Here is a 24,171-nt window from a genome sequence, read left to right on the forward strand (position 1 = left end):
CTCCCACTGCAGGTTAAGGGTCTCTGATCCGGTTCAATAAGGCCAGTTCAGAAAGGGCCATTCACTGACTGGTTATACCAACTCACACATTCAGAGGTTGAGAAAAAAAAATCATTTCAAATCGAACAACAAAGTTTAACTTGGTTGTGTATAAATAAGAGCATTTTATTTAAAAGTTCTTCCAGCTTGTGAAAGGAATTTGCTTTGAACTGACTGAATTGATGTGGAATTCACCCTGAACCCATCGCCCACCTTGCCGATAAACCCCTCCCACGAAACTCACAATATCATGAGAAGAGAAAACACAAATAAGCCCCAAATGTTTCATTGCAATGAAACGTCATGCAAATAGAACAGAACAACAATAGGCTAATAGTAATAGAAGAATAGTAGTCATAATAAGAACAATAATAATAGTAAATAGTAATAAAATAAAAAATAATCTTACAATGCAAACATGACAGTAGTAAATGCCTCCAGTTCTTATTGCTACAGTATCTTACTTACAGTGTTGCGTTGCCACTCGTTCTTGCCAGCACATCCCCTCTCATAACCCCATCCCACCCCTCTGATTCACAGTCTAACAAGGGAAAATAATAACATCACACACAAAAACTTCATATTCAGAGTTGGAATTCACTGTCCCAGGGGTGTTGTAATGGTGCTTGATTCACAGCTTACCACTGGACATCCCTCACTGTCCCGAAAGCAGCAAAATAAGCAGTAAACATATGAGAGTACAGTGGTGACAAGAGCACACCAACATACAGTGTCTACATATATATATTTTTCTTCATGTGCTACGTAACAATGCTTGTCATATAGTCTGGGCTCTAAAGAGAATTGGACAGTGAATTCGTGCCCTGTACACACATACACACAGACACACACTTATCAAAGCCTTGTCTGGGCAGATTCCATTGCCAGCATACGTTGGCGGCGTATGCCATTTTTCTCCTAAAACGTCATTATAATTCTTTTTTTTTTTTTGTAAATTTGCAAAAATATTAAACCCTCTTTTAATGCAAAGTCAGAAAAAGAGCTGCTCCCTGAGAGATGCTGTGTAGTGCATCAAGCCTTAATGAGCAAGTGATTGTCTTAAGAGTCACTGGCCTCTGATCTGGGGTCGGGTCAGGGGTCAAAGGAAGGATCCTGTGAGCGGATCAGGTGGATGTGAGTACGTCACTAATGTTTAACATTGACGTTTGTTCCCTATGCTGTCAACATTGTTTTGTTCACTGTGTGGAGAAAACGTGAGGATGAAAATGGTAATGTTCAAGTGTTTTTTAGTGTTAGTAAATGCATAACCAGCAAGTTGAAGATTTAGCCACTGTGCAGTGAACATTTGCAGACAGCAAGCACAGATCTCTATTTCTAGTGCATAAATAACACTAGATCAGAGACCACTGATCATAGTAATTAAAAGTAAAAGTCTTAGATCAAAAAATTGTCTTATTTAGGTATTTATATCCAGGTAACAAACTGTGAAAGTATCATCAGCTGATTAATGTTGTGTTATTATTGTGTAGTGGGTCACTTATTTTGGTAAGTAGCTCATTTTAAAGGAAGCTCTTTAGTTTGAAATTAGAGATGTGTCATAGCTCATAGTACTCATCATAAATCTCTTTACAAAAGTGACTGAATGCCATATTGCAAAAAAACAGTGATAACAACAGATGGCATACACGCCCAGTAAAAGCTGTGTGATTTTACACAGTGGCCAAATGCTTGTCAACATAGCATTAGTGTTGTGAAAGCAACCAAAAAATGACAATCTGTAAGTGCTAACAATTAAGGAATGATTAACAAAAAAGCATAAACATTACTGTCTATCACAGCTTTGTGTGTGAATTGTCAATGCAGTATTGCAGCTTTAGAAGTGTTAAAGATCATTGGAGGCTAATCTGCATTTTTTCACATCTTTCAGTCAGTGCTCTGTGTCATGTCCTAACCCCAGATCATAATGTGTCACATTTAAGAGACTGCAGAGTCCGTGATGGAACGAGTACCATCCATAGAGATGATTGTTACGACATAATTAATGATCAAGAGTCAAATATAGTGCATTCTAGTTAAAACTGCTACCCTGTTCTGAACAGCTGGAAATAGGAAGAGGAGGAAAGGAGAGAAGTAAGATCAGAAAGGCAGTGTGAAAGTTATTGCTCTTTAGAGAAAAAGGATCCTTCATATTCACAGTCTGGAGTGATTGACATCCATGGACTGAGTTGTGCAAATAGTGATGGGCGGGATGAGGACACACGGCACTCATACAGGTTTTTGAAGATTGGAAAGTTGTGAGATAAATTCAAGTTTTTTTGTGGAGTTTTGTCCACTTCTTCATGGTGATTCCCACGCACTTCTTTCTGCTGGAATCTGATGTCAGGGCCAGAATACATAAGAAATACGGGGCAGGGTGAGGGGACATTGGGAAGAGGCGGGGTTTATTGTGAGGTCCTAGTTTCTGATTGGTTGTTTCTGGTTGATTGTTCGAAAGCAGTCCAGCTTTTATTGGACATAATTATTGCAGCGAGAAAAAACATGATTGATAGGATGGCAAATCTGCCAGATTCTTTTTCTTGCAAAATAGAATATTTATGTATATATCTTCACCTTGAAAAGTAGTAGCCATTATTTTCTTTTTTTAAATCCTTCATATGCTCTCTTTACATTTCTATGAGAAGGATGTAGTACCTTCTTTACATATGAACAAAATCCAGACAAGGCTTCTATATATCAACAAAACCCGAATCGACTCCCGGTTTTACCCAATATTCTTTTACAAGTCTCAACTTTACAAATTCTGTACACAAGAAACTATCAAATAAAATAAAAACACATAGACAAGGTATAGTCAGCCACAGTGGACTGCTGTATATTTAAATTAGGACTAACTTATTTTAACAGAACAAGAAGTAATACTGGAATCCGCTCTGCACTAGAAGAATATCTACAATAGCTTCTCTAAATCCACAGTTCCCTCCCCCGTCTAGCTTCTCCAACTTCACAATTTCTTCACGTGAAAAAAAAAATCAAAAAAAAAAAAAAAAAAAATCAAACAAACCAAAAAGATTTTTTTCAAAGTTAAAACAAATTAACTTACCCATTTTTTTTTAAAGATTGACAGCTTAAAATTGTTCCTAGATGTTTTAAAGTCTGTACATTTCTGGTCAGTCAGTTCAGTTCAGGAGACGGGAGGAAGCCCCATTTAAGTTGTGGCTTGGGGCGCGTTTCATTTATATATACATTCTTCAGACTGTATCGGTGAACGGGATGGGATAAGTGCTGGACATTCCTAGTATTGTTGGCGGTAACTGTAAGTTTCTGGCAGATGACTCCTCACCCCGCAGCCTTAAATGAGGCTCGTGGGGCTCAGGAATATGTAGTTGCCACGACGGTGACATAGTCGACACAGTTGCTGTCGTCTCATCAGACGTGGCTATATTCTTATTTTCGTGGTCCTCTGCTGATGCCATTTGTTGCAGCGGGACCACAGGCAGTCACTTGGGCATGGTCATGGCAGAGTTGGGGTCGGGGTTGAAGAGTTCTTTGTAGAGTGGAGGGAAGAGGACGTTGACTGTTTCTGGGTGGAGCTGCTGGAAGGCCTGGAGCTCCTCGGTGTGGAGTGTGCACAGGGCTGACAACGTTGGAATTCGGCTGATCAGCTGTGAGACAAAAGAGAGAGATGGTCAAGGACACAGAAATTTAGACTGATAAACAACAAATAAGAGCAAGGTTAGAAGTGAGTCAAGCTATTTTTACATCGCTCCATTTTTTCTCGGAGGATTTGTGTCTGTGTTTGCCTTGCCTGTTCCTTTAGGACAGTGCCTCTGAGGCTACCTGATATGAATGATCTCGCCACAAAGACTTGGCCTACCTTCGCCAGTGCATCTTCATCCATGTGGTTCTTCTGCATAATGTGCTGCAGAGCAAAGTAGATCTTCTCCTGGAGCTTCTGGACTTTCCGAGGCTCCATCAGCCACGGGCGATCTGAGTAGGAACAAACAAAGAAGTTCTTTTTATTCTAATAGTTTTGAGTTGGCATGTGAAGAGATGTTCATAAAGTTGTCAAAGTCAAAGGCCACAAAATATTAGAGCTTCATGGACTTAATTACTACAACTGTGATTATGCTGCTTGAGACTAATACAATAATAAGTGTGACTATTTTGTTTTATTTACATGCTTTGCTTCAGTGCAGACACTGAGGTTCACACAGGTCACCTCCTGTATTATAATGATATTAGGGAATGTGCACTGACCTGTAGAAATTAGTACAGCTGCTGAGAACAGAGCGATCTCCTCCTCTGTCAGCTGCAGTGAACACAAACTCTTGGCAAAGTCAAACACTGCACTCACTAAGTCATCACAACCTTGGAGGGAAACACAGAGGAAAGGACAGACAAGGGCAGACAAAAAAAAAAGAGATTTTTCATTACACTTACTCCGGTCATGTATGTGCAGATGAGCAAAAATACCTCAAAGGGGTAGAGGGTTTTTTTTTTCCATTTCTTTTTTTTTTTTTGCATTTTCCCCTTCTTCTCTCAATTTTGATTGGCCATTTAGGTGGTAATGTCTTACCTAGAGCTTTGAACATCTGCATGCCTCCGTACTTCCCCTCAAAGAGCACAGTGTTGTTGAGAGGGTTGAACGCCCTGCACATCCGCACCAAAACTACCTCCAAACAACCTGAAAGAACCATGGAGACAGATTGTGATGATATTGAAGCTGATGTACAGACTAAAAAGCACATTGAACTACACTGTCTGACCTGTGACCTGTGACCCTGACCCGTCGTTATCAGTCCAGTGAACTCACCTGACTTGAGCAGGAGGATCTGGTCGTTCTGGCACAGTTCCATGAACCCTGAGATGCGCTTGGCAAACTCCACCACGTACTGGATTGCATGGGTGATCTGGATGGCACACTGCTGCCACAGCACGTCCCGGGGCTAGAACCAAACACACCCAGTTTGTTAGTTGTTATGTCAGTACATGAACTTGCTGCACATTGTTAGTACCAGATGTTCTCTCATTTCAGAGGTGGGACCAAGTTATCGTTTTGGAATCAAGTCCCAAGTCCAGCCCTGAGTCCTAAACTTTGAGTTTTGAGTCTGAAACAAGTCATAATGTGCTCCTCAACAAATTTTATGTCATTATACTATATTGACAAAAATCATGAATAATTTTAAAAATGTGTCTTTATTCGTTAAAATTTGTCACAGTTTTGTTGGAAGTTCTTGCGTCTCCATCGAGAATTTTTCTACCCATGTTTAGCATACCGCAAGTTGTTTTTTGTTGGCCACCGTGGAGTTTTTGTTTGCAAAAGAAATTATCTTTGGTATCATTTTTCCAACTGGTGCTCAGCAATGTAATGTTTGTTCTTCATGGTTCTTGCCTGCAACTTGTTGTTGGATTGGTTCAAACAAAGTGGATTTGGGGAATGAAATGTAAACTTGCTGGGAATGAATAGTGTTAACATTAGCTGATTCAGAAAAGGAATAGATTCGTGGCACACTTCTTACATAACATACTTTACAATCTTTTGGCTTGGGGGATTATATCAATATATCAATATAATCAAGTATTTTAAAGTCAAAAGGCTCAAGTTGCAAGTCTTGATTTTCTCAAGCTGAGTCTAAAGTCATTAGATTCGTGACTCAAGTCTGACTTAAGTCCAGTTCAAGTGACTCGACTCCACACCTCTGTCACATTCTATATGTGAAGATGCTGTGATAACGTGTAACCTCACCTTGCTCTGATACATCTTGACCTCTTCGTAGGAGTGTGTCTGCCAGGCTAGCTGCTGCAGCTCCTCTGTTGTGTACTGACATGTCTCCAAGTGGGACTTGATGATATTCTGAGCAATACGGTCTGGAAGAGAGGATGGTTCGTTTATTCATTTATTCCTTTCAGTACAGTTTTATCATTTTATTAATTTTTACATTTGATGCAGTGGAATATGGCATGTGTGTGGGCGGGGCAAGCAGGGCTGCAATGTGCTAAACAAATGTATTAGTGTAGTGAAGTGTATTCTGTACATCATACTGCAGGAATGATCCCTGCATGTTGAAAATTTAGGGGGAGAAAAATAAGGCTTTTTTCACTGCTACTAATTTACTGCTTAATTTATCATTCCCTTGGATTCCCTTGACTTAAATCCTTAATTTTAACTTAATCTTAACGTGTGCTACATACAGTAATATGACACCTTGTCAGCTAGCTGTGTAAGCCTGTCTGATCTGTTCTGCTCTCAGATTAGCACTCTGACTCAGGCTCTCTACCAGAACTCCTTTGTGGGTTTTTTCCACGTGGATAATTCATATAGATTTCTAATCTACTGTCTGTCTGTCAAACAGTGCAAAATATAAGCCAGTCTTTACCCAGCTCTCCCATGCTGACATTATTGGGTCCCAGCTGACTGTCCTGGTAGCCTCCGTAGCTGAACAGGTTGGGCACTGGCGTCAGGTCATACACCGGCTCCTGCTTAATGTGCTTCATACCCGACATGTCCAAGCCTGACTGGTCTGGAGACGGCTGGGTGGAATCCATCCCATAGTATCCCCCTGGGACTCCGCCTCCGTTACCATGGACACCCTTTGGCAGCTCAATGACATGACCATTGGCATAGGTGCCCCCAATCTCATGGTTGAGGGTGGACAGTCCGTTGGTTAGGCTGGATGAGTAAACACGTGCCAGAGCTTCTGCTTCGCCTGTCTGCTGCTGCCGCTGCTCCTGCAGTCGTGCCTGGTGCTTCTGGACCTCTGCATACAGGCTGTCACGTTGCTTCTTGGACATGCGGCCAAACTTAACCGCTGCAGGGGGGAAAACAAGGCAGGGGGACAAAACTATTAACAAAAAACTGTCACAACCTTTCAGCTTTTTCAGTTAGTATAAATCAGTAAAAGACAATGTAAAAGCATGTTAATCTGCATTGGACCTGTGTGTACAATCATGCACCACACCTATGATAAATCAGTAATGATCATTCCTGCATATACATCTAGATACAGATATACCAGCCCTCACCATCTCTGGACATTCCTAGGGCGAGACATTTCTGCAGGCGGCAGTGTTGGCAGCGGTTGCGGTTTGTTCTGTCGATGAGGCAGTTCCTCTGGCGCGGGCAGGAGTAGGATGCATTGTTCTGCTGACTCCGTCTGAAGAAACCCTGGTCACACATGCCAACAAAGAGCATGAGTAAAGACGTACAAGTACCCGCAGAGCACAAACTGTGCATGACTGACTTCACAGTGTCTGAGCACAGAGAAACAAAACAGGCTTTGATTGAAACAGTGCATTAAGTCTCACCTTACATCCTTCACACGTAATGACTCCATAGTGGATACCTGATGATTTGTCTCCGCAGATTTTGCAAGGTATGACTTCGATTTGGGCTGCAAGCAAAGAGAGAGGACAGAAAAGATGCACGTTACAAAACACATTTTGGACAGGACATAGAACAACATTTTCAGACCTCAGCTGGTGGTCTTAATTCAGAGGTTAAAAAACAGCACATAACCTGGTTGGCCTTAGGAGCCGAATTGGGTTACAATGTGTGTCTGTCTACAGTATGTGTGTGACTTCAATTTCACAAGGGCGCTGTGACATCTGGACATTCTGTATGTCCTTGCAGGAGTTTGTCTAATGACCGAGATATCAAGGACTGTATTCGTACACAGACGCACATTCACACACACACATACAGGACAAGATAGTGTTAATTGTGTGTGTGGGTTCTTTTGAGGGAGAAGACCCCTGCATGCTTGAAGGAGAGACCCCTGCAGGTTAGAAAGGTTGCCAATAATGAGAAAACAGGTTACATCACTGAAGGACCACACTTGCGCTCCAAATGTTTTTCTCTCTCTCACACACACAGACGTTGAGCTCTACAACCCTTTTAGTAACGACTTTAGTATGTTGCGTTTCTTAATCTACAAATGCACTAACTACACTATTTTTCATTTGCGTCAAAGTTTTACTCACTGTGTATGGGCAGCTCCATATGCAGTCGCAACCAAAGGCACTGAATATGGACAACAGGAAGTATTTCAAGGTATCGCGCAGAGCTACCTGCCACTAGTGTCTTTAGACTTAATATCCATAATATATGAACAGCGAGAGACGCAGTTCCTAAAGAGATATGAGATGGATGTGGAGGTAGGTAGGTATGTCTGCTGAGATGGCACACCCTCTATAAAGAGATTAGACAGCCTATCTAATCCTAAATTATTTCCCGTCGAGCTGGTTACCTTCTTTGATGAGCATGGGCTTAGCCACAGCTGAAATAGCCATTCACATGTAATCTCCCTGCACAGTCCTATAGTTTTATAGAGGCTCTGAGAAGTTCAGAAATAGACAAAGTCACCTGGCAGAAGCGAAAATACAAGTTTTGCGGTTTTATATTCAATTTTTGCATAAAACTTGACTCATTGATTCCCCTTAAGAACGATACAAATCTTGCAATGTGTAGCTGGAGTTGGTGTTTCAGAGGTGTGTATTTGCATAGAACAAGTTGTTTGTGTCCCTCTGTGCATGTCTGAGCATGTCTTTAGTGTATGTGTGTGTGCACACTGAGGTGCAGTTCTATCTGGCTATTTTTGTGCATTTGAGTATATGTTCTGGTTTCGCAGTATAAACTGTTTTGCATGTGTGTACAGTATATACTGTGCAGGCATACAGTCTGGGGAGGAATGAGTGTGCAGTATATATAATTGGATAATCCCATATGCGGATCAATGGAGACAGTTCTGTCTGTCTAAGCGACTGAGCAGGAGCAGAGTTTCACTGCTGTCTATACACTCTGCCTGAACCTCAGGTCAAACCCAAGGTGGTATACGAGGTATACTATACAGGACAGTGGGTTACTGTTTGTTAACATGCTCGCCAGTGAATGTAAAAGTAAAAGCCAACCCTAGATTCACTCTCATTTGCTGTTTTGTCTCCCTATAGTTGTGGGGGTTTTTTTCAGCGCTGTGGCTATTGAATACCTGCCTCTTACTGTCTGGCACCTTGTCGCCATCTTTTCATAAAGTCCAGACCTCAACACACACACACTGCACACTGTGGGGATAGACAGTCATAAACATTTTGAGCACAGAAAGTAATAAATAAATAAACACAGGCAGAAAGTAGAGTCTCTACAAAAAACACACTGCTACACACTTTTAGTGGGTCTTAACTGATGATTGACATAGATCCAAGGTTCCCAACTGCTTCAGCCACGGGGTCCAGAATTATCTTTAGTCATTAGTTTAAGGTCCACACAGTCATACTTGCATTTGGCCATGTCGTTGTGCTGGTTTGCTGATATACAGTCACTCACTCTACAGCAATGTTCTTCAAAATAAAGTGTGTTTTTTACAAACTTGGCATGTTCGTGAGTCACTCGCAGAATGGACCTGCGACCCACTAATTGGGAACCACTGACATTGTTCACTTCTGTATGAATCCTGACGTTCTGTAGGAAAATCCTTCATAGCATACCTTTAATAAGTGCCAGCGTCAGCTTAATCATATTAATAATTTTTATTTAGCACTGTATTCTCTTTACATAGCCTTGACATTGTTTTAAAACACAGGTTAAGAGAATTGAGAATAAAAAAATAATGACTTTAACAGTTACAGGAACAAAGAACATTATAGATCCAGAGAGTAACTTAGCACGTATCCACTCATTTGCTTTTCCCCTCATTAATTCCCTTGCCTGTCTGCCCCCTAGTGGCCATCAGGAGGCATGGAAATGTCTAAAAAAATGGCCTCCATTCAGACAAAAACCTGGACTATGCACCGTCCCTCATGTCTGTTGCATTATGTGCTATTATAGTTATCTTTATAGTTGTCATTCAGGATGTGAACGGGCCTTTACCCCCTTTATTTGTCTCTTGTGAAATTATAATTGTCATATAGTACCTCAACAATGGGTCATTGTGTCCCTTCGCAGTAGACTGACTACAAATGGATGACCTATGGACAGAGCAACGCGCTGTTTGACTGTGTACTTAAAGTGGCGCAGCTCGTGCTGTGAGTTCTGGTGCGGCTCAAGACGTGACCCATTTCCACCAATTCTCGGCCAACTGGCTCCAAACTGGGTCAGAGCAGAGCACTGGACTGGGACGGCACACAGACGACACATACACAGAGCTGTCAATGAACGTGGCCTGAAAAACGCTATTTATAGTCTGTAAAACAGGTCAGTTGCGCCCAGGACATGGTTGTTATCAACAGACCGCATGTGAGCAATAAACAGAAGACAGTGCGTCAGTTGTGCTTCTTATCACCTTCATTCTTACTTAATCCTTTTACTCTTGCGGTGGGGACTGTTTATCACATAATTCAAGTCAAACTTTTTGATTAAATTGTTTATCATGAAACAAGTGAATCTCTCTGGGTTTAGACGAGCTGAATATGTTCAGCCCACACCTGCTGCTGCTGTGATGTGGATATACATACTTATTTCTGTAGGTTTCTTGTAAAACCTCTTTACATTTTTCCACTTTAGAGGAGTGTGTGTTTACTGTTTCTCACCAGTGATTACATGATATCTTCACTGTATTTCTTTTTACCCCATGGGAGATTGTACTCCTCTTTGTATCGCATAATTATGCCCAAAGGAGCATGGGCGTGTGGGCATGTGCATTGTTTCAGTGTGTATCTCAGAGAGGGTTTGAGTGAGCGTTTCACTTGTAAAAAAGGACACAGAGAAAGATAAAGTATGCGTACATGTCTGCGTGTGTTTGACAAAGTGTTTGTGAATGTGTGTGTGTGTGTGTGTGTGTGTGTGGGTGTGCGCATTGTTGAGTGTATGTTGTGCTCATTGCCAGTGGGGACTGTCAGGTAGGATATAGGGAGACGGTCATGACAGCATTGCTGTTGCCAGGGTGACCACCCACTCGCTGCACTCGTCTGGCTGTCACAGCGATGATGTGCTAAGCTGTCACACTCTTAAAGGAAGTGATGTCATCAGTGCGCAGAGCCAACTCGGTGTATCATCACTGTTCGTCCTGTCGCCCTCTCTCAGCGGCGGAGGCTTTGTGGATTGTTTACCAAAGGACTCCCACTTCATCCATCAACAATACATGCTTGCTGCCTTGTTACACTTCAGCTGCATTGGTGGATTACAGCAGAATTAAGATGTGTTATTTGTTGGATGTTTCAAAGAGGCTTATTGTTTTCAAAGTTAGGATGTATGATAATGGATTTTGGGTATTTGTTCTCTTGGTTCTACTTACAGAAGGAAACTTGTATCCTTCAAGCTGTAGTGAAAGTGAATTTCTAAAAGAGAGTAGAACTTTAGAGCAAAGTGTCTAATGCAGCTATCCCCCTAACCTCTCCTGACATGAATCCATTTCCAAACAAAATGTCAGTGGAAAACAAGCCACTCATTTCTGTTTTTCAGAGATTATTTTAGCTCTTAGCTACATGTCTTTAACAGAAGTGGGAGGGCCTTCTTTTCAACCTGAGGTGACCCAGCCTGAGTTGAGTGACTGACAGCGTCCTCAGCCAGCGGGAGCACAAGCGTTATCCTGAGGTTATTATGTAAGAGCGGGACTGCAACGCTGGCGATTCCTCAGCTAAGAGGAGGATCAGGCCCGCACAATCTCTTGAGAGAGAAAAAGACAAGAGAACTAACTCGAGATGAATTTCGCAAAGAACAAAGATAGTTGTTAGAGTGTGCACTACACTACAGTGAGAAGTTTGCACACGTGTGTGTGTGAGTGTGTAGCTGATTGTGGCCATGAGGGCTGTATTGCGCTGGCACGTGTGTTATGATAATTGATTTTTAATGAAGTAAGGATCTCCTGTGTATTTCCTGGGCTGGCCCTCTCTCTAAATAGAGTCCTAATTATCTACATTGCGCTGCAGAAAAAAAGCAGCAGCCTAGCACCAATATGTTAACGATACTTCATCTAAAACACATAAGTAGCTCACCCACATTAAGTGTTATACACACATGACCATTTTAAAGGGCAGCTCTCCCGTCTATACTGACAATGCAACAGCAAATTGAGGCCACTAGGTGCTGCTATACATGTTTAGTTTCTGTGCGTGTGTGCATGTGTGTGTGTTTCAGGAGGGGCAGACTGAACATGCATGTTTCATTCATTCAGCCTGCGGGGTGGGTCTACAACAGAAACATACCCAGAGCAACACACAGTCACTATCAGTGCAGTAACCTAACAGCGTTATACACTAGAGGTTGGTGCTGCAGTATCACAGCTTATGGAGCAGTTGAAATCACTTTCTACCATAACTTTTGCCAATGTAAGGCACTTAGGAAATGCAAACACGACTCCCACTGTCGTCCCAGGGGTTGATTTGTTGGGGATGAATGTGGGTGGTATCTCCACTTCATTAAAAATATGCATAGCTTCTTGCCAGTTAACTAGATATCTTCTGGGAAAATGGAGGAGATCAGCACTTTACCCCCCACCACTCCTTGTTAAATCTGAACAACTCCGGCGCTGGCCTTAGATGTCTATATACTGTGAATTATGCTATCACTGTTCACCATCCATTCCACTTTTTCATTCGTCTCTGAGTGTTCCTCCTCGCTGTAAGTGGCTGTGTGACTGGGAAATCATTTCAGTTTCTGTATTTCATGATCTATTTCCATCTCTCAGCGTAACTCTGTCTTCCCTGTCTCATAGAGAGCTTAGAGAGGAACAAGCATTTTTTTTGTGTGGGTTTTTTTTTTGTTTCCTCCCTCCGCCGATGATGAAAAACACTGAGGAAACTTTTGGTGGCGTGATTGCTGAGTGGATTAACACATACAGCTGGGAATAGCATATAGCAGTGCTGCTTGGGTTATCTCCCCTGTGTCTCCTGTCATGTTTTCACATCATACTGTCCCATTAAAATCAATGAGACACTGCCACTGCATATGGTTTCAAACGGACTTGTGCTATGTGCTGTCACACTTTCCTCTCTTTCCTGTCTGTTTTTACTGTCTGAAACATCTAAAAAATAGATTGAATGGTGGTGGACGATCTGCTCTCTCTAGAAAAATAAAAAAGAATAAAGAGCATTTTACTCACTTTCATCTGGATTCCGCACTGTTTGTCCTCTTTACTTTTCTGTGTGACTCACACACCAACGCACAGTGTTGACCGTAAATGTCACTGTTTCTTTTTTTTTTTTTTTTTTTTGTTGCCCTTGTGGCCTCAGGGTTTAACACGCCAACCATGTAATCGCAAAGTTTCCAGTTTGAATTCGGCTTTGTTGCATGTCATTCCTCATTTCTCTCCCCTCGTGTCCTGTCTGTCTCCACTGTCTGCTCTCCAATAAAATAATTTAATGCCCCAATATGAAAAACCACTATGCACCACTACACAATTTTCAACATAGTGCCAATATTATATGTAAGTTTACTGAATCTAAAACAAAACTTTAACATAAGGAATATAAATATTTATGCCTACAAACCCTTTTTTTCTATTTAACACAAGAAGTTAAACCTCTTTATTTTGACCATCAAATAAGTATAAGCAGTCATAATGTATAAAATATTCTAATATTTGAAAAAGTACAAATCTGAACAGGCATTGGAAGCCATCTTTTAATACTTCAATGTGAGATTAAATATGTGCTTTACGCAGGATTTACTGCTCAACATTTTCTCACAGATAAATAAACATTTTCTTTACATTATAACAGTGTCGAATGCTTGAATGTTTAACATGAAGTTTGGTTGATAGCATCACTGCTGCCTGATAAATTGCTTTTATTCAGTGTATTAAAAACAGCTTGTAAATGCCAGTTTTACTGCAAGAAATAGTCAGTGTATTGATTAGTTGAGCGGCAAATATTAATTGGCAACTTTTTAAGCAAAACTACCAAATATTTCCTGCTTTTATGTCATTGGAAATTAATTTTCTTTAACATTTGAACTGATGTTTGGACAAATAAGTCTACTGAAGATGTCACCTTGGACTTCAGGAAAATGCTGTGCATTTTTCACTATTTTCTGACATTTTATAGAGCATTTAATGAATTAATTGAGAAAATAATTAGTCGATTAATTAGTCGATTCATCGATAATGAAAATAATAAGTTGCAGCCGTAAACAACAGTGAACTCAGTGCCAGTGATTATCATCCCTGACTCAGACATCTAGATCTGACAGATGAACGTAATGCTGACATACTGACATAAGCCAACTTCGTTAATATAAGATGACACAGTCCTGTACTGCTCCTGTCTTTGTCTGCCCAGTCTACTCTTCTGTGAGTTATAGTTATAATCGTAATGCCAAGCAGTGCGCCCATCTCCCCTCCCCCATCACCATCCCTCGCCGCCAAGTATGTCTTTGTCCACTCTGTAATATAGACAGTCACACTGTTGCTGCATGAGCATACATGTTACCACCCCCAACCTCCGCTTTTCCCATCAGTCTATCGTCATCGACCCCCCACCCCCCCCCCTTCCCACACTTTGCCAACACACACACACACACACACGTACAAACAGTCCGAAAAACAGTCTCTCTTGCCCTCCCCCCCTTGCTGTATGTCAGAGGGCATGAGCTTGTCCAGCTTGCCATGCGGCCCCAAAGCACTCTGGGTAATTGCTCAGATAGCAGGTCTGGGATCAGCTGCGGTTTGCTCATAGAATATTGTGCAGCGGCGTGATTGGACGCCACGGAGAGGGAACAGAAGGGGGCCACTGGCTGTCATCCAGTGCATCGATTCACATGCACAGGCACACACACACACACACACACACACTCGCAGAGACACGTTCAGACAGACAGAGGCGCATTCAGACATGCTTGAATGCATACATTACTGCAAACTGCTTTTGAAAAAGCAGACTTTACAGTATGATTTCTATGCTTGCCCCCTCTCCCCCATCACACACACACACACGCAGAGTCTCCCACCCTGTGTAGCATGTGTCCGCAGATGGATAAGAGGAGATGGAGGCGTGGGAAAAAATCCACAGGGTAAACCCAACCCCTGCCTGAACACATACATGTACACACACACACAATCTGCCCATCTGCCTTCTCAGGTCTGACTCTCATCGACACTGTACACACATACACACACACACACACACATAGGCGTACGCTCACACTCCAACCCTCTGGGTGACCTGTAAGACCCTGATGACCTTTGACCTTTCCTTAAGGACTGAGCGAGCGCATCAGAGTGGAAGGAACGAGTCCAAGTGTGAGAGGTCTGCATCTGGTCATTACCGTCCTGAAATCAGCCATGAGAATGCACACACACTGAGGCACACTTGCTGAAGCAAACATGCACACACACACACACACACACACACACACACGGGCGTGCACAAAAAAAACCCACACACACAAAGAGTGCTTTAAGCTCTCTTATGTATTTTTTTTCCCTCTCTCATCCCTTCTCCGTCACGATAGCAGACATGCATGTGTGCACACTGAGCTGTTGAAGCACAGAGGGGGTCGCGGTGTTTATGTTTTGTTCAGATGCAGAGAAGAATATGTTTTCACACACAAACACTGACTGAGATCCTGTTGTTTCATTCCTGAGGTGAGAAAATAACATTTTGTTGGCTCTGGCCATGTCCTCATCCTCCCGTAACCTCACGCTCCTCCTCCTATGGTGTTTCTCTTGAGCCTAATTGTAGATGACAGTGTGTGTGTGTGTGTGTGTGTGTGTGCGTGTGTGTGTCTTTGAGGGGGAAGGGAGAGGAAAGGTGGCTATCCCAGTGTAGAGAGAGAGAGAGAGAGAGATAGAAAGAGAGGGACATCCATGGAGAGACAGACAGAATATTGCTTTCAGTTCTTACATAAGGTGTATAGAAATGTGCCCTCGTAATCGCATCCTCTATAGTGATAGTCAGTGGTCAGTCAGATAAAACAGAAACATCAGCATGAGTAAGGTTGAATGGACTTTAAAGCTTTAATGAAGAGAGCAGCACTTAGTGTGAATAGACACAATGAAACCACTGAAAAGGGACAGAAGCTATGCCTGTGTGAATGTTTGTTTCAAAACTGTTTACTTACAAATCTGACTGATGGTGTACAAACAGAATATACACGCATAGACTTGTGTGCACATGCAGAAAAAGTGCAGTTGTGGGCAGTGATGGGAAGTAACTACTTAAGTACTGTACTTAAGTATGATGTAGATGACGTATTTTGCTGGAGTAGTTTCATTTTCTGCCACTTTATTTTCCTACTCTACTGCATTTTTAAAGGGAACTGTTGTACTTTTGACCCCACTACATTTATCTGAAAGCCACAGTTCCTAGTAGTTACCAGTTACTTTGCTTAGATGAACATTTTACCAACACAACATATGATCAACAAATAAAATCTGATGTACTGTAAACTACCAACAGTACATAAAGCTGTTAATATTTGCTTCACCTCGACCAAAATATAATGTAATAATTGTCCAATTACATAGTACATAAACCATATCTCTTGGGGCCAGTTAGGAGTACTTTACTTTTAATATTTTCAGTTATTTTTTTATTACACTTCTGCACTTGTAAAGGACTTTAGCGATTGTTTTTGTATCACTTTTGTTTCAAATAATATTCCTGCTATTACCCAAGTCATGCAAGCATATTGTAGCATTTGTAGTACTTTATTGAATTTCCTATTTTTTCAAATTAAAGATGGTGATACAGCCAACTTTTACTTGTAATTGTGTGTTATAACACTGTGGTATTAACTATGATATGACTATGAATGAGTTCTCATTCGAGTTTGTCTGCGTTTAAAAAAAAAAAAAAAAAGGTTTAAGTGTACGCGTGTGTCTCGGTGTGTCTGTTAAAGCGACTGTGTTAGCACGCATGTGTGTGAGTCGATGTGTGTGTCCTCTCCCAGGGATGGCCGCTAATAGCTCGCCTCGGGCAACAATTTAACTCAGCCTAACAAGGTTCTCCCCAAAGTGGCCCCAGGGGCATCTCTCACAGAGGCAAATTGATCACAAAGACTATCACACAGCTCCGGCTCGGCTCGGCCCAGCCTGCTCCGCTCTTCACCTGCTCTCTCTTCCTCTCTCTCTCTCTCTCTCTCTCTCTCTCTCTCTCTCTCTCTCTGTGTCTCTCTCTCTAGTGGGATGATTTAACAGAATGCATTATGAACATTAAATCTGAATCGAGAGAACGAAGAAACAGCAGCAGTCTTGGTTTGGTAATTGCATTCTCTTTGTGAATGACAGGAGACCTCACATCAACAGCCACTGCTTGGGACACACACACACACACACACACACACACACACACATGAACACACACAGACGGGTTAGGAGAGGTAACTCAGGATTTGGACATAGTGAAAGAGAGAGAGAGGGATGTGGAGAGAAAGAAAGATAGACCTAATGAGAGTCTCTTCAATGAGATTACAGGCACTAAAACAGGCTAATCTTTGTCATTAAGAAAAGATGCCGCACTGGGCTAAGTCATATTATGGGCTTATTGTTGCTAGTGCGTGCTATGCACCTGCAAACACTGAACACCTTCACAGTGTACAGGCATTTAGCAACACAGTCTCAGACTTTAAAAAGTTAATATGTATAGACATGATCTGTTTTACATCTTCATTGTAACTGCGGGAGAAACAAAAACTTTTTGACGGTGCAATTTGTTCGATAAATTGTTTTTTAGGGGCCTTTTCTTAACCTGTAAAAGGTGTATAAAGTAGAGTTAAGAATGTCACACTGACACAGACTTGCAGTATATAGACTAATCTGCTTTGAGTGTTAGCTAAAGTCTAGGTGGTTTGCAAGTGTGGACTTTGGATACTACTATTACGGCTGCTGGTGTTATTCATTGCTGAGGGCAGCTACGTGTGCGAGTGTAATGTGAGGACAGGATAGTCTGGATCTTTGTGTTTCTGTGTGTGTGTGTGTGTGTGTGTGTGTGTGTGTGTGTGGACGTGCATGCAAGTAAACACAATCTACTGTTTTATCCACTCTCTACCCTGTTATCCCTTACTTTTGCACAAACACTCCCGCTCAAACACACACACACACACACACACACACACACACACACACACACACACGACTGCACTATTATATAACTTCTGAGTCTCTCTCTTACTTGCTCTCTCTTTTCTTATCTCACTCATTCACTCACTCACATGCTCCCTCCTCTCCTTTATGTTTATCCCCTGCTTTTTAACGCTCTTTCTTTTAAATAAACTTTATACACGTCATAGTTTCGAAAGAATTGTGCAGTCTTTTCAAAGTAGAACTACAGAAATGGAAACAGTCTCATTCACAAAGGGACTGAAATAAATGACAAATAAAAGACATGCCCCGTTATAATTTTCCTACTTCTGATATTTTCATTTTTTACAAACTATAATCTGATTACATCGCCAAAATGCTATTTATTCCTGCATTAATTCAAAAGTGGACGTTCTACATGACAATGACTTGAAACCAGAGTTTAGAAGTGCAGGTGAACATGCTCTCTGACTTTGGACTATCAAACATTGCACTATATATCTCTGACTGTGAGACAGCAAGACTCAACTCCTGCTCAAGTCTTCTCAAATATGAGCATTTTTTTTATTATAAAAGCTACCCATCCAATAATATCTACGGTCTCTCTGTTCATACATTACTCGGTTTGCTCTTAACAAGTGCAGTCACCCTCTTCCCCCGGTTTTTTACTTCAATGCAAATCGAAGAAAAATGTGAATATTGAATATCATTGTGGCTCCATTGAGACATGCTGGCTTCATGGATGAGTAAAACTGACAAAACAGAAGGAGCTGTCAGAGGACTCTATGACTTCAAGGCAGATTTAGAGTTTAGGAGTGGTTCAGGCTGAAATCCCTCCTGGCTAAGATAAAGTGGAGACACAAACCCGAAGCGTGCCGTATAGCCCACGCTTTGTGTGTGTAAAGATTAAAAAAGACAGAGAGAGGGAGAGAATCGACTGAGGAGAAAAACTGTTCGCCTAGACTCCCCCAGACAGCCGCAGAGGGATAAAACCAACATGGAGCGCACGCTGAGCACATGCTAAACAAACACGAGCTATGATAGTGGCTCAGTGGGACCACAGAAGTGCCATTCAGGCCACACACACACACACACACACACACACACACACACACACACACACACACACACAGCATGGTGGGATGTTTTTAGTAGACAGTTTTAAAAAAGGTCAGGCAGACACGCTAGGTGAGGAGTAGACTGTGGGTGTCTGAAGACAGGTGCACAGACAGTGGGAAGTGAGTCCTGAATGTAAGCTTGTGCGTGTGTGTGTGTGTGTGTGTGTGTGTGTGTGTGTGTGTGTGTTGCAACAGCACTCTGGCGGTACCTCAGTCAGTCAGTAGGGCTGTGTTGAGGGATTAACAGTGTGGCCTGCATGGGCTTGGGGTAATCTCTCCTCTCTTCTTACATAACACTGGGCCATTAGTCAGCACAAATGCACAATAAACAACACAATCAACAACACAGAGCTTGACAACAGACCAACAAGGACCCCTGATAACACTAAAACTGGAGATTCGCTCAGGCCAGGTGCCTGCTACTGCTGGCACTGAGTGATTTCATGGCAACAATGGGAAACAGTGATTTGGTGACAAAAGCTGTGTGCTAACCTGCTGTTTCTGTCTGAGGATGGTGCTGCTGGTTTCCAAATAGGCTCCCCCATCAATCAGTGCAAAGTATGCCAGCTTCTATTTTGGTGAAGTTGTTCACTGTTGGTGCTATTAGCCAATTTTTGTTCATACAGACGCTTCACACAGAGTCCCTGTTAATGATTTTTTTTAATCATCTTTTGGGACTCTTTACATGCTTCTCACATTAATATATTGGTAACACTTTACTGTAACACCCCCCATTTAGCATTTATAATACTATATTAACATTTAATAAATGGTTTATAATGCACTATAATGTAGTTGTGTGCAGATTTACAGACATATATAAGTGTTGATTAATGTACAGTATTTGTCAACAATTGTAACTTCTCATATGGAGACATATTTCATACAACTGTGGTTATGTAGAATGTCATATCTGTTTATAAACCAGCCTCCACTTATGAGTGCCCACAGGACGAGGACACATATATAAATAAACACTTATATTGGCTGACAGCTACATTATAGCATGTTATAAATCATAGTTTCAGTGTTTACTTATAAATGCTAAAAGGGGAGGTTAAAGTGTTACCAATATCTTAAAAACACACTGACCAATTTCTTACATATTATAACAAATAATAGGGGTAAACATTACGACAGGAAAAAAAGAAACAAGAAATGTTTTGAATTACACGTCTAAATCTGAAAGGTACAGACTTTTAGCTATGCAAGTTATGTGTCATAGATTTATCTAAACATGCTGTTTCCGTTGGCTTCGACTAAAAATTGATCCCGGGATGCTTTAGAATCGGACAAATCAATGCTCACACACGCCTCCAAAGCAAAGCAGGATGGGACTAATTCTATTGGCATGAGGCCGTCATGCGTAGTATTGCAGCTGTGTGTGTGTGTGTGTGTGTGTATTTTTAGTGCTCTCTGCACTTGCATGTGAGCACAAGCCATCAAACAAGGTGGTATAAATAATGTTGGAATAAGCACTCATGTTACCGTCACTGTGGATTCTAACATTTTTTAATAGTTTCTGTCTTCTCCTTTTGACACCTCTTGTCATCACCTTACTGGTTTCTTGTTCTCTCACACTCTTCCAGTTTCTGTCATTCTATCTTTTCCCGCAGTGAGGGAGAATGAGAGACTGTGATTGACACATATCGCTAACAGAGGAGATCAAGTGGCGCTGTGAACCCCTCCTCCCCTGTTGTTCCCTCCATCGCTGAACTCTTTGACCCGACTGACCCGGACACATCTATTTGCTGTAGAAGCTCTTAGGCTTACACAAAACATACTCAGACACAGGCTAAAAGGGGCTAATGTATGGAAACTAGGAAGCTATGCAGAATACATGTCTCCAATATCTATTTATGTTTGTGTGGTTTTGTAAGTTTATGTACATGTTCAAATGTTTATTTGGTTGTCTCAGTAGAGACGCTGTGCTGATATTAATTATAACTAAATGAAACAATTGGTTGGAGGATGCTGATGATGTTGATTGGCTCTCAAAACACAGCTTTTATTTTAGACTTACCTAACACTTAATTGCAGTGATTAAAATTATTATCCATTAAAAACAAAATAGACTGCAACAATTAAATAGTTTTTGTTCTGTGTTATTTATTTTATTTGTTTTTTGCCTTTTCGCGTTGTTTATTATAGGGCCATTTATAGAAAATAAAACTTTCCTATCACAGAAACTTTTTGTCACTCAAAAATATAATGTCACTGTTACTGATGTCATTTCATTATGCAACTTCTTTGTTGGGTTTTAGAGGAACACTATTCACAGCACAGCATCACCATGTTGCTGTTGAAAATACAGAAATAATTATCCTGTTTACATCATCCTACACAACGCTGATCCATATTAGAAAAAAACCCCACAATGCTCCATTTTCTGAGATGCAGAAAAGGCCCTGATGATACTATTCCGTCTGTTATTTCTCTGGCTTTTTCCTGGTCAGGCTATGGGGGTGACATCATCTTCGGTCAAGGCTTCAGGAGTTGTGGCTATTGTTAAATGATAATTACCACGGCTCATGAGGGGCCTCTATTTTTTATAACCTTGTGGTTGTGAGCACATTTCTGTGTAAGGGCAGCCGAGACTCCACACACACACACACACACACACACACACACACACAGGTTGAGAGTGGGGGCCGCATGGCCCACACTGATTTAATTCTATCTGACAAAACCCTTTGGGGCGTGCAGTGGGAGAGAGGAAGATGGAGAGAGAGAGGGAGAAAGAGAGAGAGAGACATGGAGAAAGAGGGGTGAGAGAGACGCTTCAGGGGCCTCTTCTGCCAACCACGGCTATAAAGTGAAAGCAGGAGCTTTCGGTATACCCCCCAAAGCCTCCCATGCACGAGAGTGGTCGCGAGGCCCATTAAAATGTGGATAAAATACAAGGTGCATGACAGAGGAGTTTGCCATGGGATGAGAGACAGAGAGAGGTGGGGGGTGTTTGGCCTTCTCATGTTTTTTCTTGCCTGAGGTTCGATGGCCTTAAACTGAAGTTGCAGAAAGCTTTATGTGACATCCAAACACAAAAAGCATCAAGAAACAACTAGATAGATAGATAGATAGATAGATAGATAGATAGATAGCTGTGATGCATCAATATGTTAGAGCATTTATTTCAAGTAAAAACTGGATTGAAAATAAGTTTAAGGCATTATGTCACATTGTTGGTTGAATCACTCCTATTTATCATTTGAATTAAAATGTCATTAATCTGTTAAATAATTACACCAGCATCTATCAACTCTGATATTTTCCCTACAAAACTACATCTGATCACAGCTGTGGCCATAGTCCAGCATCCAAAGTAATGGAATTAGGCCTGGCCTGTGTTTTGTTTTTAATCAGATGTAAACAGTGTATTAGTTTGACATACTTCCCTTTAAATTATAGTGTTTGCGTCTCTGTCTTTTCCCTCTCCGGCCTGATGTCGGAACATTCTTGTTAATTAGTTTAATTGTTTCAAATGTCAAACAGCAGCACGAGGAGGCTCAGCCAGGTCATAAACAGATTGGATTATAAATTAGAGTTCAAGATCGTCTTGTTGAACGAGTGTTGCAACTTTGCGTCAGCGATAATTGCACCATGCCAGGAACAGTATACAAACAAATGCAAACACTCAGCAGATAATAAACAAGTTAAATATTAAAGCTGTGTTGGACTCAAAGCGGCTGCAGATGCTGATGAAGGAGAAATGAAAAAATTCATGATTTAAAGGGAATTTAAACAGAACGGCGAGGAAAGGCTTATAGTGAGAGTGGAAAGAGCTGTGTTAACATGTGTTTCTGTGTGTGTGTGTGTGTGTGTGTGTGTGTGTGTGTGTGTGTGCGCGCGCGCGCGCGCGCACAGGACGACATTGACGTTGAATTTCAACATCCCCAGCGCGGTGCAGAGCGTTACGGAAATGGGTTAGTGGAGCGCGTGAAAAGTATCCAATAAAGTTTATCCCCAGAACATAACAAAATTAAGTTGATTTTTTACCCTGCACATCATCTGATCTGATCTGGTGTCAGCCTGGTGTTTCCGTTGGTGTGGAGTGGAGCTCAAATGATTAAAGCTTTAATCAAACTTGATGCGCCACTTTTAATTTGCAATCACAGACTCCAATGGCTTTGACCTGTGAGTATGTGTGAATTTTGCAAAACTGCAGGCCTTTTCCACACACACACACACAAACACACACTCAGACTCAAAACACGCGCACACAGAGACATCCAAATAAACTTTTACGCATTATAGTGTGAGGCACTGAGACATCCAGCCACACGTCCTCCGCTCGGCTGTGATATAGTGACAAAATCAGCTTCACAGCTGAAAACTCCCAGAATAAACTTTCAAGGCCAAAGGTGGGATAAAGCCTGTGGTGCACCGTGTGTGTGTGTGTGTGTGTGTGTGTGTGTGTGTGTGTATGTGTGTGTTTAGCGTGATGAAGCTTTGGGGAAAGTGCGGCGGTGTTTGGAGCAGTGGGATGGTCTTACCTCGCATGGTGTTGGCGTTGCTGGAGCTGGTGCTGAGGCTCGCTTCCCAAAGCAGCAGTCATGAAGAAACAAACATAAACACTTAAAAAGGGGGGGTGGAGGATGCGGGGGGAAGAAGATCCTCGGTTAAAAATAACAACAGTAACGAAAAGAGTGTAGATGATCTGCGTCGACGTCCACTGGCGGCCCTGAGTGGAGACGTCTCTGCGCTAAAAGCATCCCAGACCGGAGCACAGGGAGTCGGGCTGAGGTCGGACGGTGCGTCGGTCGTTGCGCTCTGGTCGTGCGGTCGCTTTTCTCATGACATCTACGCTCTCACCTCTATGGGAGGGTTTCACTGTTTTCTGCGGGCTGAGGGAGGGAAGAGCGTATAGGAGAGGCTTTACCCGGCGGCCCTGATTGGACTGGAGCACTTTCCGCTCCTCCCACTCTCTCCTGCTCAGCCTCCAGCCCGGAGCCTACACACACACACACACACACACACACACACACACACACACACTGCACACAGCCTGAGCGCACACTGTCGCTACAGTACACAGACACAGTCACAGGAAAGTTTTAATGTCACCCTCCACATTTAGTCAGCTTCATGAAATTTAGGCTGGTTTC

At 42.0% G+C, this 24,171-nt stretch overlaps 1 protein-coding gene across 2 annotated transcripts; it reads right to left on the reverse strand.

Annotated features, from left to right (window-relative positions):
• Nucleotides 1–8: 8 nt before the first annotated feature.
• On the reverse strand, nucleotides 9–23,916 carry rorb (RAR-related orphan receptor B). 2 transcript variants are annotated; one of them, XM_049577980.1, is made up of 10 exons: nucleotides 23,560–23,915; nucleotides 7,306–7,391; nucleotides 7,024–7,165; nucleotides 6,378–6,809; nucleotides 5,747–5,868; nucleotides 4,814–4,946; nucleotides 4,577–4,684; nucleotides 4,258–4,368; nucleotides 3,875–3,987; nucleotides 9–3,662 (listed from the first exon to the last, which is right to left on the reverse strand). In XM_049577980.1, the coding sequence occupies exons 1-10, from the start codon at nucleotides 23,564–23,566 to the stop codon at nucleotides 3,498–3,500; spliced, it is 1,419 nt and encodes a 472-aa protein (XP_049433937.1). In that variant the 5' UTR covers nucleotides 23,567–23,915; the 3' UTR covers nucleotides 9–3,497. The 2 variants fall into 2 exon arrangements, with proteins under 2 accessions (XP_049433937.1, XP_049433936.1); XM_049577979.1 differs by having other exon boundaries at nucleotides 4,577–4,946; nucleotides 23,560–23,916.
• Nucleotides 23,917–24,171: the final 255 nt, after the last annotated feature.

The sequence above is a fragment of the Epinephelus fuscoguttatus genome, linkage group LG6 (genome assembly GCF_011397635.1).
Source record: "Epinephelus fuscoguttatus linkage group LG6, E.fuscoguttatus.final_Chr_v1".
NCBI classification, from domain to species: Eukaryota; Metazoa; Chordata; class Actinopteri; order Perciformes; family Serranidae; genus Epinephelus; species Epinephelus fuscoguttatus.

Bases quoted from the DNA above. Each gene is read 5' to 3' on its own strand.
- rorb (XM_049577979.1), bottom strand. The intron at 7,166-7,305 runs GTGAGACTTAAT...ATGTGTGACCAG, and splicing joins TTACGTGTGAAGGATGTAAG to GGTTTCTTCAGACGGAGTCA. The intron at 4,369-4,576 runs GTAAGACATTAC...TTTCCCTCCAAG, and splicing joins GCAGATGTTCAAAGCTCTAG to GTTGTGATGACTTAGTGAGT.